The 23,905-nt window shown below is 53.9% G+C and overlaps 1 protein-coding gene across 1 annotated transcript in view; it reads right to left on the bottom strand.

Moving 5' to 3' along the window:
- Window positions 1-23,905, bottom strand: part of CYP26B1 (cytochrome P450 family 26 subfamily B member 1) — a 35,105-nt gene that overhangs the window by 9,441 nt on the left and 1,759 nt on the right. Inside the window, exons 2-4 of the mRNA XM_075931044.1 lie at window positions 21,143-21,367; window positions 1,950-2,225; window positions 115-270 (exon numbers count right to left, since the gene is read on the bottom strand). Of these exons, the coding sequence (XP_075787159.1) occupies window positions 115-270; window positions 1,950-2,225; window positions 21,143-21,367 (657 nt within the window). The remainder of the gene's footprint in view (window positions 1-114; window positions 271-1,949; window positions 2,226-21,142; window positions 21,368-23,905) is intronic.

The following is a 23,905-nucleotide window of genomic DNA, read 5'->3' as shown; positions in this document are numbered from 1 at the left end:
CGCAGTGGGTGAGACAGACACGGCGGTGGGGGACCGGGGAAAGGGAAGGAGGAAACTGGCCAACGGGAGGAACCGAACGCAACCCGCCGACCGATCCCCCCGCCCTGCTCTCACCTTCAGCTCCTGCATGGTCAGCTCTTTGCCGTGCTCCTTGCCGCTTTCGATCAGGATGTCCAGGGCGTCGGAGTAGTCCTTGCCCTGCGTGTTCTGCAGCTTCTCCCGGATGGCTTTCTCCAGCCCCTTCTGCAGTGTCTCCCGTGCTCGGATTCCCTGCAAACCAGCCCACCATGAAACAGCCGCTCAGCAGACGGGCAGCGCAGCAGCTCCCCCATGCTAGAGCTCCCCGAGGACACAAAAAGAGGGTTTGATGGGCTCCCAGGAGAGAAACAGAGACCAGGGACCAGGAAACTTTGCCTGGCAAAAATCCGGGAGTGGCTGTGGGACTCCGACGGGTCGATTCCAGCACCTGGGCAGTGTCAGCGACTTCTAGCCACTGGCCCAGTGGAGTTGAACCAACACACGCACAAATGGCTCCTCGTGCCCACGTTAACCTGGCTGACCTGGTTAGGGTCTCCAGATACTTTAAAAAAAAATACCGAACATGGCAGGAACAAAATTGGTTGAGAAAAAAAAAAAACCGTCACTGTGCCTTTAAATCCATGTGCTCCCATTCCCCCACTAGACGCGGCAAGGGAAAAATGTCCCCACCAGCCTGCCGTCCGAGAAAAAACATGTCCGCTATTTTCTGTTTTTTTTAAACCGGACAGAGGCCGCAAATACCGGACTGTCCAGGTAAAAACTGGACACCTGGCAACCCTAGAATTGGTCCAGGCACTACTGCGGGTAAGTCCCTGTTCCGCACTCAATCGGAGCTGCAAAGCCCTATGGGGGATCTGTGGCCGGCCCCCCTAGAAGCAGTGACTTCCAAAGGCCAACACTGCGGCGTGACACAGCAAGAGGCGTATTTTGGGACTGACTCTTACAGCAGCGACCAGTGTGCTGTCTCCAACAGGAATGAATTAAAGACAGCCCTTGCTTGTGCAGGCAAGTAGATTTGATCTATAACCTGTACCCACCCGGTTACCCTCAAGGAGCAGGAAGAAGGCCGGTGTTTGGTAGAGGAGTACCCTACAGCTGACAAGACCTAGGCACATGCAGCCAGTTCAAACAGCATGGGTGCATGGGTGCAGATTGCTGCTTCTAGCACGTTTGCAAAACAAACAGCTCTTCGCACAGTAAAATTCTCCAATGCAGACGAGATTATGCTGAGCAAACCCTTAGCCCATCTCCCAGACGGTCTGTGCCCTGAATGAGACAGAACTTTGCTATTTGGGGAATGCTTTAGAGAGCCTTACAAAAATCCTGGTACTATTGCATATAACTGCCTTGCCTAGAAAGCAGGCCGGAGTCCAATGAGGTATCAGACTTCAACGCCACAACATCACTAAGTCCAGCAAGCCAGCCGCTTGTGCAGGGCTGGGTCTTGCTGCAGATCAGGGTGAATTTGGGGGGAAGGGGCGGAGGGAGCAGAAAGAGGAAACATCTGTGGGAAAGGTCAATTTGTTTTTTTTAAGGACAGCTATTGGAAGCTGCTCAGGGAGCTGAAACGCTTTCTCCTTCAAGGCCAGGAATTTGTGGTTCTTTCCGACCTTCTGTCATCCGAGTGTGGCCTTTATCCACCTGCCTCCCAATCACTAATAGATTCTATTCTTTACCCCCTTGGGAAACAGCGGACTATGATCCCCCATTTACAGATGGGGAACTGAGCCATCCAGCGGCTAAGTGACTTGCCCAAGGTCACAGTGGAAGCCGGTAGCAGGGCCAGAAATTCACCCCAGGTCTCCTGAATCCCAGCTCAGTGCCAGATCCACGAGACCATCCTTCCAAACTATACTCGGGGCCACCGCTCAATCTCATGGCCATAAGGGGGGGTCAGAGGAGCCTCTTACCCTCCTGTAGCCACTGAAGGGCAGGTCCACGGGCAGCGAGAAGACGTTCTCCACGAACTGCTGGTAGACCTCGAAGAGTCGGGTGAGCTCCTCGTCAGAGATGCAGAAGCCCAGCAGGACGCGGATGGCCATGCGGAAGGTGAGCTTCTGAGACTCGTAATAGACATTGATGGGTTCGGGATTGCTGCTCCACATCCGGAGCGTATCCTGGATCACCAGCTGGATCTTCGGGAGGTAACTCTCCAGGGCTTCATGGCTGAAGATTTTGGAGAATACCTGCAATACAAACCACACGTAGATCAATACGGGCCCGGGCTCTTCCAGCCTTCCTTACTAGCCAGGGACTATGTATGTGACCCTCACACCTAGTGGTACTTAAACCGCTTACAGCAAAAGCTAAGTATAAGGGAGTTCTACAGCCAAAGCTGAGAGCCAGCTGGGTTTATAGTTCTGAGGTTCCCAAGTTCAAATCCACTCAGTGGTGGTTACGCTGGTGTCTCCCATTATGCTAGCTGCTGAGCAATGCAAGATCCCTACCCCAAAACGCTGAAAGTCTATAAGCAAGATGGGCAGAGGGGAGGAAAAATGACTCCCCCGAGGTCACTGAGTAGATCAGTGGCAGAGGCAGGAAGACAGCCCAGTAAAGTGTCGAGCTCCTGAAAGACCTTCCAATAATAAAACAGTACACAGGCGATGCTGCAACCAGCATGCCACGCCCCAGTGCTCACAAGCGACCCTACATCACAAAGCAGCACGTGAAGGCCCTACAATAACACAGCGGCGAGCGAGAAAGGAAAGTCTGGGTCTACAGAGTGCGTTCTTTTCAATTCTGCACTTAAATCAGCCCTGCAGGAGACGGACCCAGCTCCCCCTTCTGCTACAGGACCTGTGTGTTGTGCAAGGTCCCCAGCAATGCAAGGAATGTTCTTTGCTTTCTCCCCTACCCCTAGCCCTCCCCCCGGCTGTAATCCCCAGTTGGCTAACTCCACAGCACACGCTTTCATTCCATCCCCCCGCCCTCCGCTCGACCGCCCCCCCAGCCCCGTATCGCAGAGCGCCAGGGTGGAAAAACGCTGTTTGTTTATTTTGTATTAACTCTCACCCACGCTGCCACGCTCCGGGCCTCCAGGACCCGAGAAAACAAAATCAAATCAAGCCCCAGCCGAGTGCAGCGTGCTTGCCAAGGTGAAGGTCAGACGAGACGGCGCAACCTCCCGGCTCACGCCGAGGAGACGAGGGGGCTTGCGGGGAGGGAGGAGCGCGCCCCATTTTATCAAATTAAAAAAAAGAAAAGAAAAAAAAAAAGAAAGAAAACCCCAAGCCAAAGCCCCTCCAAGCACGTAACCTTTAAAGCTGTAAATGTGAGAATTTCCCCCGCAGTCAGCACTGGAAGGGAAAGGTAACATTTTCCTGGCCGTGACCCTGCATGGCTAATGCCCGGCGTCGCACACTGGAGTTTGTTTGCTGAAATAACACTCCTGGCCCTTTAAAGCCAGGCCCTGGAGACCCAACAATAGCTGGTTCATAAAGTGCTCCAGGCCTTACACGTAGTGACCTTTGGGCCACAGGAGGGGTTTTTCCGTAGCTCGGGGCGAGGAGGAGCAAGGCGAGGAATGAAAGCCGAGCCCCCCGGGGCTGGCACGCTTTGTGGCTGTGCATAAAATATATTCCGCAGCCACGAGCCGGCGGGGGAGGCGGAAAAGCAGGAGGGGGGCGCCGGGGCAGGGGCGGGGGAGACCAGAAGGAGCCGAAAAGGGCAGGAGAAAGGGATTGATCGTCTCCCGCTTTCTGGAGCATGGAGCCTGCCCGGCGCATGGCCGCGGGACTGATTCTATTTTTAAGCCCTGGACGGAGACGCGTGTGGGTGGGGAAGACACATTTCTAAAAACCGGGGCTAGTAAACCTGACAACACACTGGCGCTGCCAAGCCCCGCCGCCACCCCCGCGCCGAGCTCCCCACATGCCCGGACTGTCCCGAGCGAAGACAAGGCCTCCCCCAGCCCATGCTCCAAGAGTCATCTGGGCCAGGGCTAGCAGGGAGGGGAAAGAAATAAACATGTGTCCGCGGGTTCCAGTAGCTGGGAAAGAGACGTGTCCCCGGTGGCCGTGACCGGGACACCAGGCTGGGTACGGTGCCAGGTGCAGAAACGTTGGCCGCTCTTAGTGATTGTTGGCACCCAGAGCCCAAGAGCTACCGGGCGGTGGAAACCTCTACCACCATGTGCCAGAAGGGGAAAGAATGGTGAATTTCTGCCTTCCCCGCCTGGGACCACACGGCGATTGCTAGAGAGGCCTCTAGCATTAAAACCAGTGACAAAGGCGGCCTAGCAGCAATGTTCCCTCTCGTTTTTCCCACCTGTGTGTGGAATAAATTTTGTTCTATGCACCAACACATGGACAGATGTGCACCACCAAGGGAAACGCATGTTGCTGGCTGAGGGCGCTCTGCTAACCAGCTGGGTGGCCTCAGAATCTCTCCCGGGGGCTGCCCAGCTTACAGGAGACACCGCCTGGAAGATGCCAAAGGCTTAACCCCCCAGGTCCTCTTGACAGAGGCTCAATCAGTCTTGGCCGGTTGGGATGTTGTGTGGAGGGAGAGGAGATTGGTAAAGCAAGAGGTGACATATGGGCCTCCTGGACGCGAACCTCCAGCTGGTGCACCCACAAGCAACTCCCACAGAATCAGCGCCCGTATGTTCAGAGCCAGATTAAGGGGGGGGCTAGCCGGGCACCTGCCCAGGGTGCCAACCTATGGGGGGGGCCTGATGGCAGCTGTAAGGGGCGCCACACGCCCGGGGCCGCACTGTGCCCCTTAGAGCTGCAATCAGGCACCGTGCACCCGATTGCAGCTGTAAGGTGTGCAGCACGCCGAGAGGTGGGGCCATGCATGCACCGAGCACCCGGGGGCGGAGCCACGCATGCGTCGCATGCCCGCTGCCCGGGGCGCTGCCTCGAGCCGGCCCTGCATGTGTTCTGGCCCTGGGTCTGACGCTGATGCTTTATGAGCACCGGACAACACATTTAACCAGCCCCGTGCCTCAGTTTCCCCCCTCGCCCCCTGAAAGACAGGGCTGATGCAGCATAGAATGCGCCGGGGTTTAGGCTTCAGAGTGAGACTCTGGAGACCCGGGCTCAAGTCCTACTGCTTATGTGACTTTGAGTAAGTCACTTGATCTCCCTGGGCCTCCGTTCCCCATCTGTACAATGGAGAGAATGACACATCATTTCTACCAGCCTTCTTCTCCTGTTTGGTCTAGAGAGAGAGTAATCTCTCCCAAGCTGGGACTGTTTCTTACTGCCCTCTCTGTGCCGCTAATGGCTAATAGCCATTGATGGACCTAACCTCCATGAATGTATCTAGTTCTTTTTTGAACCCTGTTGAAATCCTGACCTTCACAACATCCTCTGGCGAGGAGTTCCACAGGTTAACTATGTTGCATGAAAAAATACTTTCTCTGGTTGGTGTTTAACCTGTTACTGATTCGTTTCATGCGGTGAGCCCTAGTTCTTGTGTTACGGGCACCACAAGTAAATAATTGGGACTAGTGGGCAAGCAATAAAACACAACACTGGGTGTGTTACTGCATGCCACTGCCCTTTCCTGGATAGAACCAGGACTGCTGAGCTGTGTGCCATAGTCCCCTTACTGGTGCCTATGGATGCATGACTCTCCTGCAGGGAACATGTGTGTTGGAGCAGGAATACTCACTTCTACCCCTGGAGCCAGCATGAAGCTGCGTTCCCTTGGCCCCGGGAAAGTAAAACGGGGTGCAGCACAAATGCAGACTTGTGGAGGAGAGGGTCATAATTCAAAATGACCTGGACAAACTGGGGAAATGGCCTGAGGCAAACAGGATGAAGTTCAATAAGGACAAATGCAAAGTGCTCCACTTAGGAAGGAACACTCAGTTTTACACAAACAGAATGGGAAGCGACGGTCTAAGAAGGAGCACGGCAGAAAGGGATCTAGGGGTCAGAGTGGATCACGAGCTAAATAGGAGTCAGAAGTGGGACACTGTTGCCAAAAAAGCAAATATGATTCCAGGAGGCATGAACAGGAGGGTTGTGAGCAAGACACGAGACGTCCTTCTTCCAAGAGGAGACTGAGGGGGGATATGATAGAGGTCTATAAAATCATGACTGGTGTAGAGAGGGTAGATAAAGAAAAGGTATTTATTAGTTCCCTAAATAGAAGAACTAGAGGACACCAAATGAAATTAATGGGGAGCAGGTTTAAAACTAATAAAAGAAAGTTCTTCACACAGCATGTAGTCAACCTGTGGAACTCCTTGCCAGAGGAGGCTGTGAAGGCTAGGACTATAATAGAGTTTAAAGAGAAGCTGGATAATTTCATGGAGGTTAGGTCCATAAAAGGCTATTAGCCAGGGGATAAAATGGTGTCCTTGGCCTCTGTTTGTCAGAGGCTGGAGAGAGATGGCAGGAGACAAATCGCTTGATCATTGTCTTCGGTCCACCCTCTCTGGGGCACCTGGTGCTGGCCACTGTCGGTAGACAGGCTACTGGGCTAGAAGGACCTTTGGTCTGACCCAGTACGGCCGTTCTTATGTTCTTACGTTCTTATGTTCATTCTGCTCTGCACTGAGCAGGCCTCAGCTGGAGTCCTGTGTCCAGTTCTGGTCACCACGTTTCAAGAAAGATGTGGAGAAACTGGAGAAGGTCCAGAGAAGAGCAACAAGAATGATGAAAGGTCTAGAGAACGTGAGCTATGAAGGAAGGCTGAAGGAATTGGGCTTGTTTAGTTTGGAAAGGAGAAGACTGATGAGACAGGAGAGCAGTTTTCAGGTATCTAAAAGGGTGTTACAAGGAAGAGGGAGAAAATTTGTTCTCCTTGGCCTCTGGGGATAGAACAAGAAGCAATGGGCTTAAACTGCAGCAAGGGAGGTTTAGGTTGGACATTAGGAAAAAAAACTTCCTGCCCGTCAGGGTGGTTAAACACTGGAATCAATTGCCTAGGGAGGTTGTGGAATCCCCATCACTAGGAGATATGTAAGAGCAGGTTAGATAAATGTCTATCAGGGATGGTCTAGACAGTGCTGGGTCCTGCCATGAGGGCAGGGGACTGGACTCGATAACCTCTCGAGGTCCCTTCCAGTTCTAGTGCTCTATGAAACTCCCCCCCAGACCAAAGGATTGGAGATAACCCCCCTCACACTGACAGGGCAGGTTGGAGGCACGTGGGTGGGGCAGTGAATAAGGGACAGTGTGTCTGCCATTGTCCGTATCGTGCCTTGTCTCTCGCACACCCAGCCCCAGCCGGCTTGGCTGCGTCTACACGACACATGTTTCAGAATGAGCAAGTCTGGAAAAAATACTCCCCAACAGCCTATTTCGACATAGCACGTCTACGCTACGGGGACGCCTGGAAGTTCGAGGGCATCCGCAGACCTGAAACTGCCCCGGGCCATAGGGGAGCGATGTACTCAGGAACGTAGGGCAGACAGACCGAGTCTGCCCATCTAGCCAACATCCCAGCTAGGGCCCGCTGCTTCAGAGGAAGGTGCCTGGCCCGAGGCAGCTGCGGGATCATCTGTCCCCCAAAGCAGAGCCCCCAGCACCCGGAGGGGAGAGACGGATGTTCTCACTGAGCCCAGAGAATGAGCAACCTCCTGGGCCCCAAAAAGCAACCTGTGCCTGAAAGGGCCCAAAAATAAATAAATAAAATACACCCTGCTCCTTAGCAACCACCCATCGCCACCACAGAGGAAAAGTTTAGGGATCCTCTCCCAGCTCATAAGAACATAAGAACGGCCGTTCTGGGTCAGACCAAAGGTCCATCTAGCCCAGTATCCTGTCTGCCCACAGTGGCCAGCACCAGGTGCCCCAGAGAGGGTGGACCGAAGACAATGATCAAGCGATTTGTCTCCTGCCATCCCTCTCCAGCCTCTGACAAACAGAGGCCAAGGAGACCATTTTATCCCCTGGCTAATAGCCTTTTATGGACCTAACCTCCATGAAATTATCCAGCTTCTCTTTAAACTCCGTTACAGTCCTAGCCTTCACAGCCTCCTCTGGCAAGGAGTTCCACAGGTTGACTACACGCTGTGTGAAGAAGAACTTTCTTTTATTCGTTTTAAACCTGCTACCCATTAATTAATTAAGCTCCGAGGAGAAGGTAGTTGGCTCCGAGCATTGCTCCATCTCAGAACCGGACGCTCGCCTCCCCCGCCTACCTCTTCTCGCATCTCTCGCTTCTTTGTAGGCCGGCAGCTAGAGCCAGACTAGACCCAGCTGGCCTTGGCTAGGCCATCTTGGGCTGCGTCTCAACTCTGCATTGACACCCACACCCAGTGACTTCGAACAGCTCTTAGACCTCTTTCACCACCCCGGCGCCTGAAAAGACGTCATCTCCGCCCCCCCTCGAGCCGCTGCTCTCAAAAAACTAAATCATTCCATTGGCCAGCGTGTCTGGCGGTACGTGCCCCTCCCCAGCCCCGGCTGGACCCCCTTTCGGCTCAGCAGAAAGGCTGCAAGGCCCTGGAGTTTTACCCCATCATTCCCACACACAAAGGCCTGCCTGCCTGCTTCCAGGCTAAAATCCTTGCGCCCTCTAGTGAACACTTGCCACACAGCTCTGGCCTTCCTACCAGGCTGTCAGGAGGGAAGGAAGGAAGGGAAAGTTACAGTGTAACCCACACACCCACTGAGGGGTGAGGCACTGTACCATGGGGGTGGCATTGAGCAAAGAGGATTCTGCTCTACAGCCCTAGCTGGGAGCCTACCGCTTTTTTCGCTCATGCAGCAGCGACTCCTGCATGAAGCTCCGGGGGTCCCCGGTTTGGTTCCTCCTGTCGCCGTCCCAAAGGCAGAGGAGGCACGTTGCAGGCTGGAGAAGACTGTCTCTATACAATCGGGACATCCAGTTACCCGTACCCCTGGCTATGCGGGGGAACTGGATGTCCCGACTCTATAGAGACAGTCCTGAGATTTAGGGCTTTGTCTTACATAGACCCTCTTACTCCCCGTAACCTGGCCTGATTCTTTACCCTTGCTGTCTGGTCACACTCTGCGGACATTTTCACAGCTGCACGAGGCCGACGAGTTTCAAACATTTTTTTCTCATGACCCAGTTGAGGAAAACGGTGGACGCCGCAACCTAGCATCATGTGACTGGAACGTGGGCTGGAGCTGAGGAGGGGAGGTTTGGGATGCTCAAGCTTCGGGGGGGCAGGGCTGAATCAGGAGGGGCCGACCTCCAGCGGCTCCCGGTCAACAGTGCAGCAGGGGGCTAAGGCAGCTTCCTGCCTCTCCTGGCACTGCAGACCAGGCTGCGCCCCAGAAGCAGCCGGCAGCAGGTTTCCAGCCAATGGGAGTGTGGAGCTAGTGCTCGGAGCAGGGGCAGTGAGGGGAGCCCTGTGTGCTCCCCTCCCCGCTACACCCCCCCCCCCCAGGGGCCGGGCCTGCTGCCGGCTACTTCTGGGGTGCAGCACAGTCTGTGGTGCCAGGACAGGCAGGGAGCTGCCTTAGCCCCCCACCTCCCCACTCACCTGATCCCTCTGCAGCCATAAGCCCCAGCGCCCGACACCCCACCACCCAGCGCTGGGTCACAACCTGCCGTTTGGAAACCGCTGGCCTAGAAAAAGCCCCAAGGCACACGCTGTTTGGGAACAGTCCTGCACTGCCAGGGGAAACCCAAGGGGGCTGCTTCGATCTCTCGCATCCGAGGGCTGACAGGAGAGGCAGCTATTCCCTCAATCCCCGGGACCTAGTGTGACCAGACAGCAAAGGTAAAGAATCAGGCCGGGTTACGGGGAGTAAGAGGTTCTATGCAAGACAAAGCCCTAAATCTCAGGACTGTCTCTATACAGTCGGGACATCCAGTTCCCCGTTCCCCGGCGTAGCCAGGGCTACGTCACTGGGTTAAGACCCAGATGTATTCCCTTTCCTTGTGCTGCCTAGACCAGTGGGGAGTCTACCGGCCTGTTAGCCAGGGTAGCAGAGAGCCAAGGCCGGCCCCGGCTGTGATACTGGAGCGGATCGAAAAACGCGGGCAGCTCGGAGAAATTCCTTGCTCGCACACCCTCCCGTTCTCAAAGGGTCCAACACCCGGCTCAGAAAGCGAACCCACCGTCCAGCCTGCGGACTCACCGACCGTCTGGCAACTTCCGCACACGCCTCGTCTTGCAACGAAAACAGGATATTTAAGGATTTGCGGTTTTCCTAAGGCAGAAAATTCTTGCCCAGTGTCTCAGCTCCCTGGAACCACAGAGCGCTCCGGCTCTGCGTGACAATGCAAGAGGTTCCCTCCCTTGTCCGAGGTGACCCCCGCAGGCCTACTGCATCTGGTGGGGCACACGAGAGAAGAGATCTAAGCCGCGTCCTGAACAAGCCGTTGGCGTGTACCCACGGTGTGTCCTGGACAGTTTTCTGGTCTGAAAGAGGGTTGGTTTTGGAGGAGGCCAGGATGTGCAAAGTCTCTTGGCAGGCCTCCGTGTATCCAGTGGCAGTCCGCCCCATCTCACACCGCCAGCGCCAATGTGCCCCTCAAAATGGGCAGCACAAGGAGAGGGAAAAAAGCCTGGATTTCCTCTGGACTGGAAATGCCAGATTGCCAGTCAGCTGTCCTGAAAACTCACTGCCCTCTTGGCTCTGAAGGCTGAGGACTTCCCAAGCCCATTCAAACCATAGGAGCCTGTCCACTATTCCAATTAATTGTTGATCAGGCTCTAACGACTGAGGACTTTTTTCCAAGTGTTCATCAGAAATGGAGCCTGGCTGCCCTATGGAGACTGGGGTACAAAGCTTTAAACCTACATGTCAGTTCCCCATCCAAAGGGTGTTCATTAGATGAGATAAGGGGAGCAACTTCATCTCTGTCCAGTCTCCGTCTCTCATGCTTTACCCATCCTCACCTCCCTTCTCCCCCCAGCAGCTCAGTGACCATGGGACACTGAAGTCTGCTGTGAGAGGTACCCCTTAACCCAGCCTGTGCTGTACCTGCTCTGGGGATAAACACAAGCCTCCACTACTGTCGATCCAGCCCTTTTACCCCAGCGAGACGTACAACTCCATCTAGAGCGCCAGCAAATCAAAGCCTTTCCTTAAGTCCAGTAAGCGGAACTAATATGGGCACCCACGCCTCGCTCAGACACATGCGTCCGATTTTCATCCCCTCTTGAATCTTTGTTATGGACCCTTGGCGGAGTCAGCGACCGGCCCTGGGCGGGGCTGCCGGGTGATACAGCTGCAGGGACAGCAGTGGCCGGAAACGCTAAATCAGCTCACACGCTGATCCCTAGTCGAGAGCCGCTGCCCAGCTAACAAGGAGCCCGGATGGGTCGTTTGATTTTTTTCCCCTCTCTCCCGTGGTGAGTTTCCGCGCCTTCGGGCTAGGTTTGGACCGGCAGAGAGTCCCGCCTGGTGTATTTGGGAAGGCCGGGTGGGCAGGAAGCCAGCCCTCTGTCCACTGCCTTTGGAAGGGGGGTAGGAGACCCATTCTAAGTGGGCTCTTCGGAGCACCAGGCACAGACCAGTTAGCCGGATCCAAAGATGAGGGGGACTCCATCAGAGACAGAGACCTCACCCCTACCCTAACCTTCAGCTTTACCAGAATCTTCAAACAATTGAGATTTCTGGAGGCAATTACCTGATGCCTGGCAATTACCATATTTATCCTGATACAAGGGGGCTCATGCTTCCACACCACTCAATCTGCATCAGTAATTAAGGTTTTTTTCATTTTCGGTGGCACTCTGTGGGCACTTTGCAGGGGTGTAAATGGCAGCCAGAGGGGAGAGAAGACTGCAGCCAGAAGTAAATGCATGGACTTACGGTCAGGAAAAGGGAAAGACAATGACAAGCAAAATGGTGTGACCACCAGCTTTCTTCGCCTGGAAGAGAACTCGGATACCAGAGGGATGAGTGGGCCAATACAACCGGAATAGACTCGGTTCATTGGTTTGAGGCACTGAGGCTAAGTCTACACTACGAGTTTTCTTGGCAACAAATAGGCTAATGAGGAACTCATCTGCATGAGCTGCAATCTCATTTGCATATTTTCTGCTGCTCCATTTTTGCGCTAAGGGTTTTTGCGCAAAAACAAGCAGTAGGGGCACTTTCTTTTTGCCTCATAGTGTAGCCGTAGCCTGGGAAGGGGAGGATGGGTGAGATGACCTAAAAAGTTCTCCCTATGGTTTGTGCGTGGTATTCTACACTCCTTACCCTGCTCGGTTGCTGTATGCTGTCGAATCATTGCCACGGTGCACCCCAGAGGTGGCTGCATTTCCAGGGGAGGCGAAGAGCATTTGGGGCAAAGCATTCCCTTAATTGTCTTGCTGTCTCAGAGGGGGCGGGGGAATCTGAAATCTTTGGATAACAGTCATGCTAATACCCAGCTCTCATGTAGCACGTTTCGTCAGCAGAGCTCAGCATGCTGTCCGAGGGTTGTTCCCATTTCACAGATGGGAAAATGGAGGCACAGAGAGGGGAAGGTGCTTCCCCAGCTGGTTAAACAGGGCTAAGAAGGCAAGATGGCCAGCATGAAAAGGCCGGTGCTATCTGCTGGCATGTGACCCAAGGGGCTGCATTGTAAAGCATCCTTGAAGTTCTCAGGATGAAAGGTGTTATAAAAATGTAACCCACCCTGATGTTACTTTGAATTTTCTCTGGAAGTCAGGCCCGGTCTGCCTCAATGACCCAATCCTGGCCCCTTTGAAGTCAATGGAGACTCACAATTGGGTTTTGCATCAGCCCCTTCGCATAGTAACGAAAAGTCACTAGGCCAGATCCTCTAATGGTGCATTGAAGCACCGGCTGAAAAGTCAACGGACGTAGCCACCTATCCCGAATCAGGGCTTTTCCTACTGACGAAAAGCACCCCCCCCCCCCCTCCACTGCCTCCCTTTGCCCCTGCCCACAGCAGCTGGTTTGTATTTGGTTGTAAATTTATGGCCCCTTTTGTGTTCTTAATCCTCTCGCAAACTATATTAAAGCCTCAGACTTTTCTAGGTGGTGCTAATAAGCACAACACTTATACGCCTCCGAGGCAGAACATTAACTGGTGTGTTAATGAACGCTGGAGTTTCGGACACTGGAACAGTGAGGCACAGCAGGCCAGTTGTGTTATGCCATGGTGTGCTTGCTTCCTCCAGAACTCCCATTGTCTGGGTCTTTGTGGGAGGAGGGGGGAGGAAGGGAGAGGGATGGAGCCAGCTGTGTCTGTTTTTAGGACTGCCATGCTGGAACAGACCAAAACTCTCTGTAAACTAGGATCCTGCGATCAATGCTGAATGCTTCGGAAGAAGGTTTTTTTTTTTTTTACCCTTTACCCCATCCAAACACCTAATGCACATGCTTGTGCAATACTATCCTATGCAAGAGATAATTCCTTCCTGACCCCTGACCTGTGTATGCCCTGAAGCATAAGAGCTAGGAACCCTTGGCTTTTTTTTTTTTTTTTTTTTTTTTGCTAGCTAAGTTTGTCTGCGAAGATGATTACAATCACAGACGTGTGTGATTCATTTCCTAATTGCTCATTCACATTTTATAATGCACAAACCCCACCACACCCACCTGCAAGCCAATTTTCTCCTCCTCTGTTCCAGGTAAATATGGATGAAAGGTCACAACGTCCCAGAACCCAAATCCTTTGCCAATCCTGGAACGCAAAAGACCCGCTTCTGCTCTGGCACAGGCTGGTATAAACGCAGAGCTGCTGTGCTCGCTTCCGCGGAGTTGCATGGCTATGAATGGGAGCCGAATTCAACCCAAAACATTACAAGTATTTAAACAGGTCCCAATGACTGCTACGCAGCATCTAGGTGTTCCATTCGGGGCAGGCAAGAACCAGAGAAGTGCCAATACGTCAAGGGGAACTGAGTAACAAAAATGAATACTGTGTACAGATGTGGTCTCCTCACCTCAAAAAAGATATTTTGGCCTTGGAAAGGGTTCAGAAAAGGGCAACTAAAATGATTAGGGGTTTGGAACAGGTCCCATATGAGGAGAGGTTAAAGCGACTGGGACTTTTCAGTGTAGAGAAGAGGAGACTGAGGGGGGATATGATAGAGGTCTATAAAATCATGAGTGGTGTGCAGAGGGCCGATAAAGAAAAGTTATTTATTAGTTCCTTAAATAGAAGAACTAGAGGACACCAAATGAAATTAATGGGGAGCAGGTTTAAAACTAATAAAAAAAGTTCTTCTTCACACAGAGTGTAGTCAACCTGTGGAACTCCTTGCCAGAGGAGGCTGTGAAGGCTGGGACTATAATAGAGTTTAACGAGAAGCTGGATAAATTCATGGAGGTTAGGTCCATAAAAGGCTATTCGCCAGGGGATAAAATGGTGTCCTTGGCCTCTGTTTGTCAGAGGCTGGAGAGGAATGGCAGGAGACCAATCGCTTGATCATTGTCTTCGGTCCACCCTCTCTGGGGCACCTGGTGCCGGCCACTGTCGGCAGACAGGCTACTGGGCTAGATGGACCTTTGGTCTGACCCAGTACGGCCGTTCTTATGTTCTTACGTTCTTATGTTATGAGCTAGGGGCTGATTTATTAGAAGCCTAGAAGTGGTGAATGTGAGCGACTAGGGTGACCCGGCCAGGGGTGTATTAGTCGGAGACGTCCTTCAGAGACTGAATTGGGGTAACACCAACGAGGGAGAAGTGTGGTGGTATAAGAAGGGATGGACCAAAGGCGAGACTGAGCAACAGGGAAAATAATAAGCTAAATTTCCAGCAGATGGCCTAAACGCGCGGCACGGTTCAATGGCAGGAGCTCCTCTCAATGGAAGCACCAAGGAGCTGATTTTAAAAAGTCACAAGAAAACACCCACAATTGCAGTAGGAGACACCGGGGCTCGGCCACGCTGCAAAACCACATCCTTAAGACGGTAGACAAACCCACAGTCCTGCAGGGCACAATCTTGCACTGGAAAAGGGACGCAACAGCTGACTCCCGAGCAGCGGGTCTCTGCCTACAGTGTAGACAGCATGTGATTTCGGGAAGGGGTGGCTCTCCCTTAGACTATCAGCTCCTTAGAGCAAAGACGGGTTTTTGTTCTGGGTTTATCCAGCACCTCCCTAATCAAGCCCTGGGTCTCCATGGAGCTACACAAATACAAACAACAACCAACAATCCTACACCAGCCCCTCACCAACACCTAGCTAGTTCCTGTATTTGTGACCCCTGCCCTCTTGGAGTATTTTCCATGCCTGATCAACAGGTGTGAGCCTTAGCTACACCGGCTGAACCTCTCTAGTCCGGCACTCGCAACATCCGTGGTCCAGCATGATGTTAGTTCGCCAGATGTCCACTTAGCATGGGTGAGGCCAAGTTTCCTGCGGTCCCATGATGCTTGTTTACAGCCACCAGTCCTGTCTCTCAGGGTATGTCTACACTAGCTCGTTAGTTCAAGCTAGGTAGGCAAATGAGGGCAACAGGAGTTGCAAATGAAGCCCGGGATTTAAATATCCCAGGCTTCATTTGCATATTCCCGGGCGCCGCCATTTTTAAATCCCCCTTAGTCCGAACTCTGTGCCCGCGGCTACATGCGGCACGGAGTAGGTAGTTCGAATTAGAGATCCTAATTCGTTCCACGAGGAGTAACGGTAGTTCAAATTAGGATCGCTAATTGGAACTACCTACTCTGTGCCGCGTGTAGCCGCGGGCACGGAGTTCGGACTAAGGGGGATTTAAAAATGGTGGCGCCCTGGAACATGCAAATGAAGCCCGGGATATTTAAATCCCAGGCTTCATTTGCAACTCCGCTTGCCCTCATTTGCCTACGTAGCATGAACTAACGAGCTAGTGTAGACGTACCCTCAGTGTTCTGTGTGGTGACTTAGCTCTAATTTACCCTGCAATGACTTCTAAGAGCCCAGCAAGCAGTGGAAGTATTGACAATGCTGCTAGACAATCCCGACCTTCGGTGGTCCGGCAAATTCTCAGATTCCTGGAGACTTCTCAGAGAGTGCTGGAGTAGAGAGGCTCAACCGATAGTAGCTATTTTCGTTCTCGTGCGCTCGGCTTGATTTGCTGTGTACAGGGCTGGCCTGAGCCAGTCTTGTCCCCGGGCTGCGGGCGCGTGGCATATGTGCAGCCCCGCCCCTAGGCACGTGGCGCATGCGCAGCCCCGCCCCTAGGCAGCAACCTATGGGGAGGCACCTAATGTGGCGCCCCTTACCACTTCAATCAGGCGCCCCCCATAGGTTGGCACACCGGGCAGCTACCTGGCTAGCCCCCCCTTAATCCGGCCCTGGCTGCGTATTGACAAACTCCCTCGTGCGTGTCACTGGCACTCATTTGATGCATGAGCCCAACGTGGGAATGCTCACGCCTGTCAAGATGGACGAGATAATTTCCCAAGAGGGAGCTTTCGCCAGGTCGTATCAACTTCAACCACCTCAGGCAGAGGAGTTCCAACAAAGGGGGAAGTGCTGAGCTGCCGTAGCTACCGACTTCTTAATACGGCACAAGAGGACCGCTTTGCTCTTCGATAGCACCTTCCACCCCAGGTGCTCCAAGCCCTCGATCAATGTGAAGGGATTAAAGGCTCAAGCACAGAGACGTCAAGTGATTTATCCAAGGTCACAGGCTTGGATAAACCTGGATCTCCTGAGCCAAGAGTCCACATCAAAGCTAGAAAGAGAAGGATTTATTCAGCCAAGTTCCCAGACCCTCTAAGCTCCTCTCTACAGTAGCACGGCTTCAGCAACAATGCTGGCAAGGCTTGGGACGTTTGGACCTGGATTGGACAAAGCACTGGAGACGAACACTGCAGAGAACGACGATTTGGCTCTTCAGTGTGGATGGAGCAGAGCGCGTCGCAACCCAGCAACTAGTCACGTGTTCGGCACCGGGTCGCCTTGCTGGAGAGCGACACAGGGACACATGGGGATGCTAAGGCAGCTTCCTGTCTGACCTGGCCCTGCGGACCATGCTGCATCCCTGCAGCAGATCTGGCTCCTAGGCCCCCACCTGGAGCGCTGGCTCCACGCTCCCATTGGCTAACTCCGGGCCAATGGGAGCTGGGGGGGGGGAGGGCGGAGTCCTGTGCCTGCAGGTGGGAGCAGCATGCAAAGCTGTTTGTGTGCCACCACCTCGGAACCAGACCTGCTGCTGGCTGAGACAGGCGCAGCCTGGTCTGCAGGGCCAGGAGAGGCAGGAAGCTGCCTTCACACCCCCTCCGTGTTGGAGATAAGCCCAATTGTGAGCACCAATCTCCTGCCTGAGTCCTGAGGCTCCCCCTAACCTGGATCCCCCTCCTATACTCCGGCTCCTACATTCCTGGCCCCCGCCAGAGCCCAAAAGATATAATTATGCTGGGTCGCGAGCATCAACGATTTTCTTCAACTGAGAAAAAACAACGTTTGAACACCACTGGCATAGAGGACGGAACACATCGCCTTCTATGGACAAGGCAGGGGAGACACCCTGCCACGAGGACTCGGGTATTAAAGGTGCCCTAAGCGCATGGCTTCGACCCCAGTCGCAGGATGGAGAGAGTTCCAAAACAATCGTAATCGCAAGACACGCAGCAGCTTTGGATTGAGACGCCTGGACCTGAAGCTGCCGGGCACCTGGCCTGCACAGACCAGGGGCTGCTCCTCGTCTCGTCTCCCCCCGCCGGAGCACAGAGATACAGCCAAGCACAAAAGGATCTTTGTTGCCTTCTTATTTGAAACATGTTGGTCTGACGGCCGAAGGAGTCGCTTGGAACTGCCTCCTGCCCAGGGCAAGGCCGTGCTGGAGTGTATGGAAAAGAACAATGCAAGTGGCTTCCAAGTAAATAAAAGCACTGATGCAAGGAAACCTTCCCTGGGCAGACATTTAAGGGTGTGAAACACACCCGATGCGGACGCTCAATAAAACCGTTATTAAGAAGAACCAAGCCAGGGGACCAAACTACGCTTTTTTTTTGGAAGGAAACTGATCCAGCAAGCTGAATCTAGTGGTATAACAGTGGAGAGAGGAAGAGAAAGATTACCAGTCGTCCTCATTAAAAATAGGCAGCATTTAGTAACATCTCTCATTCTTGCCCTGCACTCCACTCCAGGCTCCTAACCCTTGAAGTTAGTTTTCTGTGTATTTACAATGTCAGCCGGAATTCAAATGACAGATAGGAGGAGACTAACTGAGGAACCAGTGCATAGGGTTCAGGTGCAGATGGCACCAACACGGTATTTCACCTCCGCTCAGGTCAAACCTTTGGACACGCGGTTCTGGCTACATTCTAGCTGGAAAATAGGCCCTCGAGTTTTTGACCGGGCCTGGAACCAAACCATGGGGGGAGGGGTTCAAATTGGGGAATTCGGATCTGAATATGCCAGATCACACACTCACAAAACTTAGCTGGCGGCTGAGTCTAGGGGATGTTGTTCCCCCTTAGTAACAAAAAAATAAATAAACTGGTTGAATGTGTCAAGTGAGAAAGAGGCATAGGAGATGGAAAATGCCCCCTTATCATTCAAGTTCTCATGAACCCTGGAATCAATTGACTGGGGAGGTTGTGGAATCTCCATCATTGGAGATATTGGAGCAGGTTGGATAGTCATCTACCAGGGATGGTCTAGAGATAGTGCTGGATTCTGCTGTGAGGGCAGGGGACTGGACTTGATAACCTCTCGAGGTCCCTTCCAGTTCTAGGGTGTGTCTACACAGCAGGGCTTACCTCGAAATAAGCGACGCAAATTGAGCTACATCAGTTGCGTAGCTTATTTCAAAATAGGGAGTGTCTACACAGCACTTATTTCGAAATAGAGCCTCTTCCTCCGACTTCCCTTACTCCCAGGACAATGAAGGCTACAGGAGTCGGAGTAAGAAGTCCTCCAGCTCGACAGTATTTTGACATTATTTCAAAATAACTCTAGTTATTTTGAAATAATGTTGCTGTGTAGATGTACCCCAGCTGGTGTTCTGTGATTCTATGTCAGTTTCTCAGTGTTCGGTTGTGGTATTAGTAAACCTACAGTCAGGTGTGAAGGCCTTTTCATTGCCTCCTTGCCATATCTACTCTCTGCCCACACTCCTCAATTTTTTTCCCCTGAGGTCTAAACTTCGTGGTTTTATTAAAGTTTCCACCTACTGAGATTTCAACCAAAGGTCCTCAGCTCCCCCTTGTTTGCACTAAAAAAGAAACATCTTTCCTTCCCAAAGGGGAACAACAACAAATGTTTTGGATAGGCCTGCGAGTAATTGTTTCACTCTGCCCCCTTTCTCAATAGGAAACGTAAAGGTGGTGAAATTGCAGGCCTTAGCACTGCCCCGTTTCCTTCCTGCTGCCATCCCAAAGTGAGCATTGGTTTTTTCCAGCCTTGTCTTGTATCACACAGCCTGCCTGCCTCTCCCTCGAACTTCCCAAGCTACATCACCAGCACAACAGCATCTCTTTTATGTGCAGTATCACTCCCACCCCACCCCGCCATTCTGAGACTACAGTGGGGCACATTGCTCCAAAATACAAAAACTACAACAACGAAAATTTGCAAACAGGAGCCGGATGCAATGAATTCTCTTCAGTTCAGTGTTGGTTCTTCTGCTGCACTCCTCACCCGAGAGTGTCCAAGCACCTTCCAGTAATGCATTAAGAGATGGGGCAAGTGTTCCTCATCTCGAAAAGTGTGCACAGTAGAGTGTTTTGTTACATGCAGCCGTATTGTGAAATAAAACAGTTCCAGCTAGTTGTCATTTTATATATGCTGTCTCTCTTATTCTACTGTTCAAATAATAGCTCAGAAAAAGATTTGTGGGGAGACTTCAAAAGGGGGACCCACACATCCCTCCACAATCTAGGTAACCCACAATGCAACCCCCTGCTCTACCTTGCAAGCAGGCCACCATTTTGGGCTAATGCAGTGCATTATGGGCCCAACTGCAGGTGTTTGTCTGCTAATGCCCAGATCCTGCCAGTGTTGTTTGGGCAACAACACGCAGAAATTGTGCCCGCCGGGAAGTGATTGCAGGACTGGGGCCCTGGACTTTAAACTCTACAGAGGCGCAAATGCTCTGTTATACCAGCATATTTCTCCTGCCGGGTGTTTTCTGGGGCTGTGCTTAGATGGGGCGTGTTATTACGAAAGCGCTGTTGGCATGGCCAAGCGATGGAGAGGCAGGCGCGACACAGGGACGGGTTCTGACCTCAAGTTACCCTGGTGGTGAGTCTGGGACTCCAGACTGTGGAGTCCTCCTGCACCCCTGGATTTCAACCCCTGGGGGAGAACAGAATGGAGCACTGCCTGTAGGATGAAGAGACTCACAGGGTCCAGCACAGGTGAAAGCTGGAGGCTGCTGGAAACACACTACAAGGACCCAGCCTGTGCTGGCTAGCGACATCCTGTCTCCCTCTCTGACACCTGGGCGTCCCCACTTTCCTTCGCAGGGACGGGAAAAGCCCCTCCCCCTCCCCCGCCCCTGGCGTTGCCCTTTTAAGAGGGGAGGCGACCGGCAGAGCTCGATCGGTTTTTGCAGGTTATTGCTGCGGTTCAAGCCACATGTGCCACGGGCTGCAACGGGGTGGGGAAGGAGAGCCCCGGGGGCGGGAGGGGGATGGGCTGCTCTCCGTGCTCCCCCTGCCCTCTCTCCCCTCTCCCCCCCCCCCCGGCAGCCCCATAGAAAGTCGCAGCAAACAGCCAGAAGCGCGGACAAGCCGGAATTCCCCCGTAACCCCCCCTCCCCGCTCCCGCAGAGCCTCGGCAAGAATCTGGAGCAGCTCGGGTCACTCCCCGGGCGGAGCTCGACCCCTTTTAGCAGGCGGCGAGCTCGGAGCTTCCCCCTCACGCTGAGCCCCTCGGCGATGGCCCTGCTCCCGGGGATGTAGCGCTGCCTGCGGGGAAGCCCCGGCCCTCCGGCTGCCAAGACCCCCCCCCCCCCCGCCCGCTTGCTCGCGCATCTCTCCATCGCCCTTTTAAATTCCTCAAAGGACTCTGCACCGGCAGCGTTCGGCACTTCGAACGCTCACTCTCTGCCGCGTTCCACCGTCCGAACGTTGCGACTTTGCCCGGGCAGGCGCCCACGTGGGAGGGGGAAGAGGAGGAGGAAGCGGCCCAGCCCGCAGGGTCACAATTTACCCCCTTCCCCCCCCCCCCAGCCCAGGAACTGGAGGAGCCAGCCCCCCCCCCCTTTCCCTGAGCTGGGATCCGGCTAGCGGGGGCGGGAGCTCTGGGACAGGCGCCTGGTTGGAGCGCCCCAGGTATCTCCCCTCCCCCGTCCCCCAGTGCTCCCGGCGGGAGGGGCCCTTACCTTCCTCTTGTGCCTGTGGATGTCCCCGATGGAGTTGGCCACCGTGTTGGGTCCTAGGAGCATCCGGGTGCTCCGGGGCCACTCGGTGCTCACCAGGTGGTGCTCCCCCATCAGGATCTTCCGCACGTGCTCGGCGCCGGTCACCCGGATCAAGGGGCGCCCCAGCAAGTGAGTCTTGAAGACGTTGCCGTATTTCTCCCGCCTGGACGACTGGAAGCAGGACCCCTAGGGAGAGAGCCACGGGCCGTTAGCCGGCGAGCGGTTCCTGGGACAGACGCACAGACAGTCGGGGTGGGCCCCTGGCTTTGATCCCGATAGACAGGCAGAGATTGAGACTTTTACTGACATCTGCCACTTTTCTAAAGCCAGTGGGGGGGGGGGGGGTATTAGTAAGGAGACTGGGGGGGTCCTCTCTCCCCACTGCTCCCCGGCTGGAGGTGGCGGATTGGGGACGCTCCTTGGCACTCCCCAGCGCTGGGCCGAGGAGGAGGTGCTATGCCCAGGACCATGCCCCCCTGACTCCCTAGTCACAGATCCGGGGGAAGATCGTGGAGGGGGAAGTACATGACGGGCCCGCATGACACGCACTCCGCTGACCTTCCATTCACCCCGTGGGAGGGCGAAGGCCTCTTTAATCCCAATCCAAGGACCTGGCTCCAAGACCAGCCCCTCCAGAGCCGCTGGCTGCTAAAGCCAGCAGGGCCCCGGGCCAGCGGCTGCCAAGAGACCGGGTCCCACTCGCTCTCCCTTCCATTTTTGAGGAACCCCTTGAAATGCAGCTGCCCCGTCTAACGCCGAGACGGGCCACCCGGCTGGTCCCAAAGGGGGGGGGGGCAGATTGCTGCTGCTATGCTGGTGCGTGGCACCCACGCGGGGACAGTCACCTGGGCCCACAGGCTGTTGGGAAATACCTTGGGGGGCAGGGAAATACCTCTCTCGCCAGGGGGTTACCTGGCTGCCTGAAATCAACTAGCCTCCTTCGGCTTGTCACTGGCAGGGGAGTGCCCCCCGCCCCCGGTAGCCTGCACCTCAACCTCCCCAGGAGTCCTACAAGGGGCAGGACCCCTCAGCCCCTAATTCCCGGCCAGGAAGGCACAGGCGAGCCATAACGCGCGCGCACTGGCTGGGAGTGAGTGGCTGGGTCCCCCGACACAGGTTGATCAGTTTCATGCTACTCCTCTGTGCGTGCGGGATGTGTGTGTGTGGGGGGGGGGGGGATTCGTTACCAAGCCTTCCACTGGGGGCTGATTTTATGCCCCGAGGATGGATCCCATCAGAACCATTCTGGAGACCAAAATAACCGAGCTGTGCTGCCCCCCCCCCCAAACACACACACACACACACACACACACGAGTTTTCATAACCTGCCAACGCTTTTCACACTTTTTCTGAAGTCATGGGCTACCTCTCCACGTACGAGTTTTCTCAGCCAAAAATATGCACGAGTCCTGATCTCATTTGCACAAAAACAAGCCGTGTGGACGTTTTCGTTTTGCGCAAGAACCCCCTTTTTCCGCGAGATCCTCGTGGCCTCAAAAAAGGAGCCTATTTTTTGCCGAGAAAACGTGTAGTCTAGACGTAGCCTGAGGGAGTTTAAAGGGGTCGTTGTCTTGGGCGGAGGAAGTCTACAGAGTTTTAACAACTCCCCCGCATGCTCGGAGGTTCTTTGGTCATAGAAAAGGGACAAAGAGGCCCACAAAATGCCCCCCCCCCCAAGAATTCAAATCAGAAAACTGCCAGTCACTTTCTAACCAGTTTGCAAAAGCAGCTTCCCCCTTTCAATACAATCGCTCGGAAGGAAGAAAACGAAGTCGCCGAACGGCGCTTTTCACCCCTTGTAGCCACACACCACGCAGGGCTAGTGAGTGGCGTGTTTATTTTTTCAACCGAAGCCCGGTTGTGAAGGGTCGCTGTTTCGGTGGCCCGAGTTCTGGACCGGCATAAATATAATTAAAGTGCTTTTTGTGGCCTTAATAAAGAGTTATGTGTACAACATTTCCACCGCCGCACAAAGACCACCTTTATGTGGGAAGACCTTCGAGTGGAGTCCAATTTATACAACATTTTTGTATTTTTAGCCCTGGACTCTGCTTGGAGGGAGCCAGTGGAAAAGGAGAGCCCTTTCCTGGTCCCCCTGTAAAAATCTGATAAATTTCTTTAAAAAATAAAGCACTGCGGAGCGCGGGTTAACTCTTTCGCTACAGCCAGACAGACGGAGGGGAAGCGGGTGGGGAGAGACAGATGCTCTCGCTTTGCCTCCCCCAAGTTTGTTTTCATTCTGTAGCGTGTTATGGCTAGAAACGCGGGTCGCCGGTGGCACCGGGGTGGTAGGGAGGAAGAGGGACAGGCACACAACCCAAACACATTTTAGGTGTGATCAGCTCCGAAATGTGCGCGAGGGGAAGGAATCGGCTCAGAAACCAAAACCGTGCAACGTGGGTAGCCTCTCTCCGCTGCCCAGCCAATGAAATCTGGCCGTGGCTCGTTAGAGCATCCTTAAAATAATACATTTGCTAATTTCACGCGGGTTCCCTGCTGGAGCCAGGGAACTGGCGTGGTGAATGAAAGCGGTGCAGGGATCGGACAGGTCATTGACAACAGATTTGATTTGAGCGGGTGGATCATTGGGGCATTGCTCGTTAGCAATCAGCTACCCTTCAGGGCTACTGCTCCAAGTTAGTTCTGGGACCAGCAGCACCTTTGCAGACTTTTACCCGGGCCTGGGGCGGGGAGGGGAGGGGGATGTCGTCTGGGGCGATCAA

The sequence above is a fragment of the Pelodiscus sinensis genome, chromosome 5 (assembly GCF_049634645.1).
Source record: "Pelodiscus sinensis isolate JC-2024 chromosome 5, ASM4963464v1, whole genome shotgun sequence".
Classification (NCBI taxonomy): Eukaryota; Metazoa; Chordata; order Testudines; family Trionychidae; genus Pelodiscus; species Pelodiscus sinensis.
This window is presented reverse-complemented; position numbering and strand designations above follow the sequence as displayed.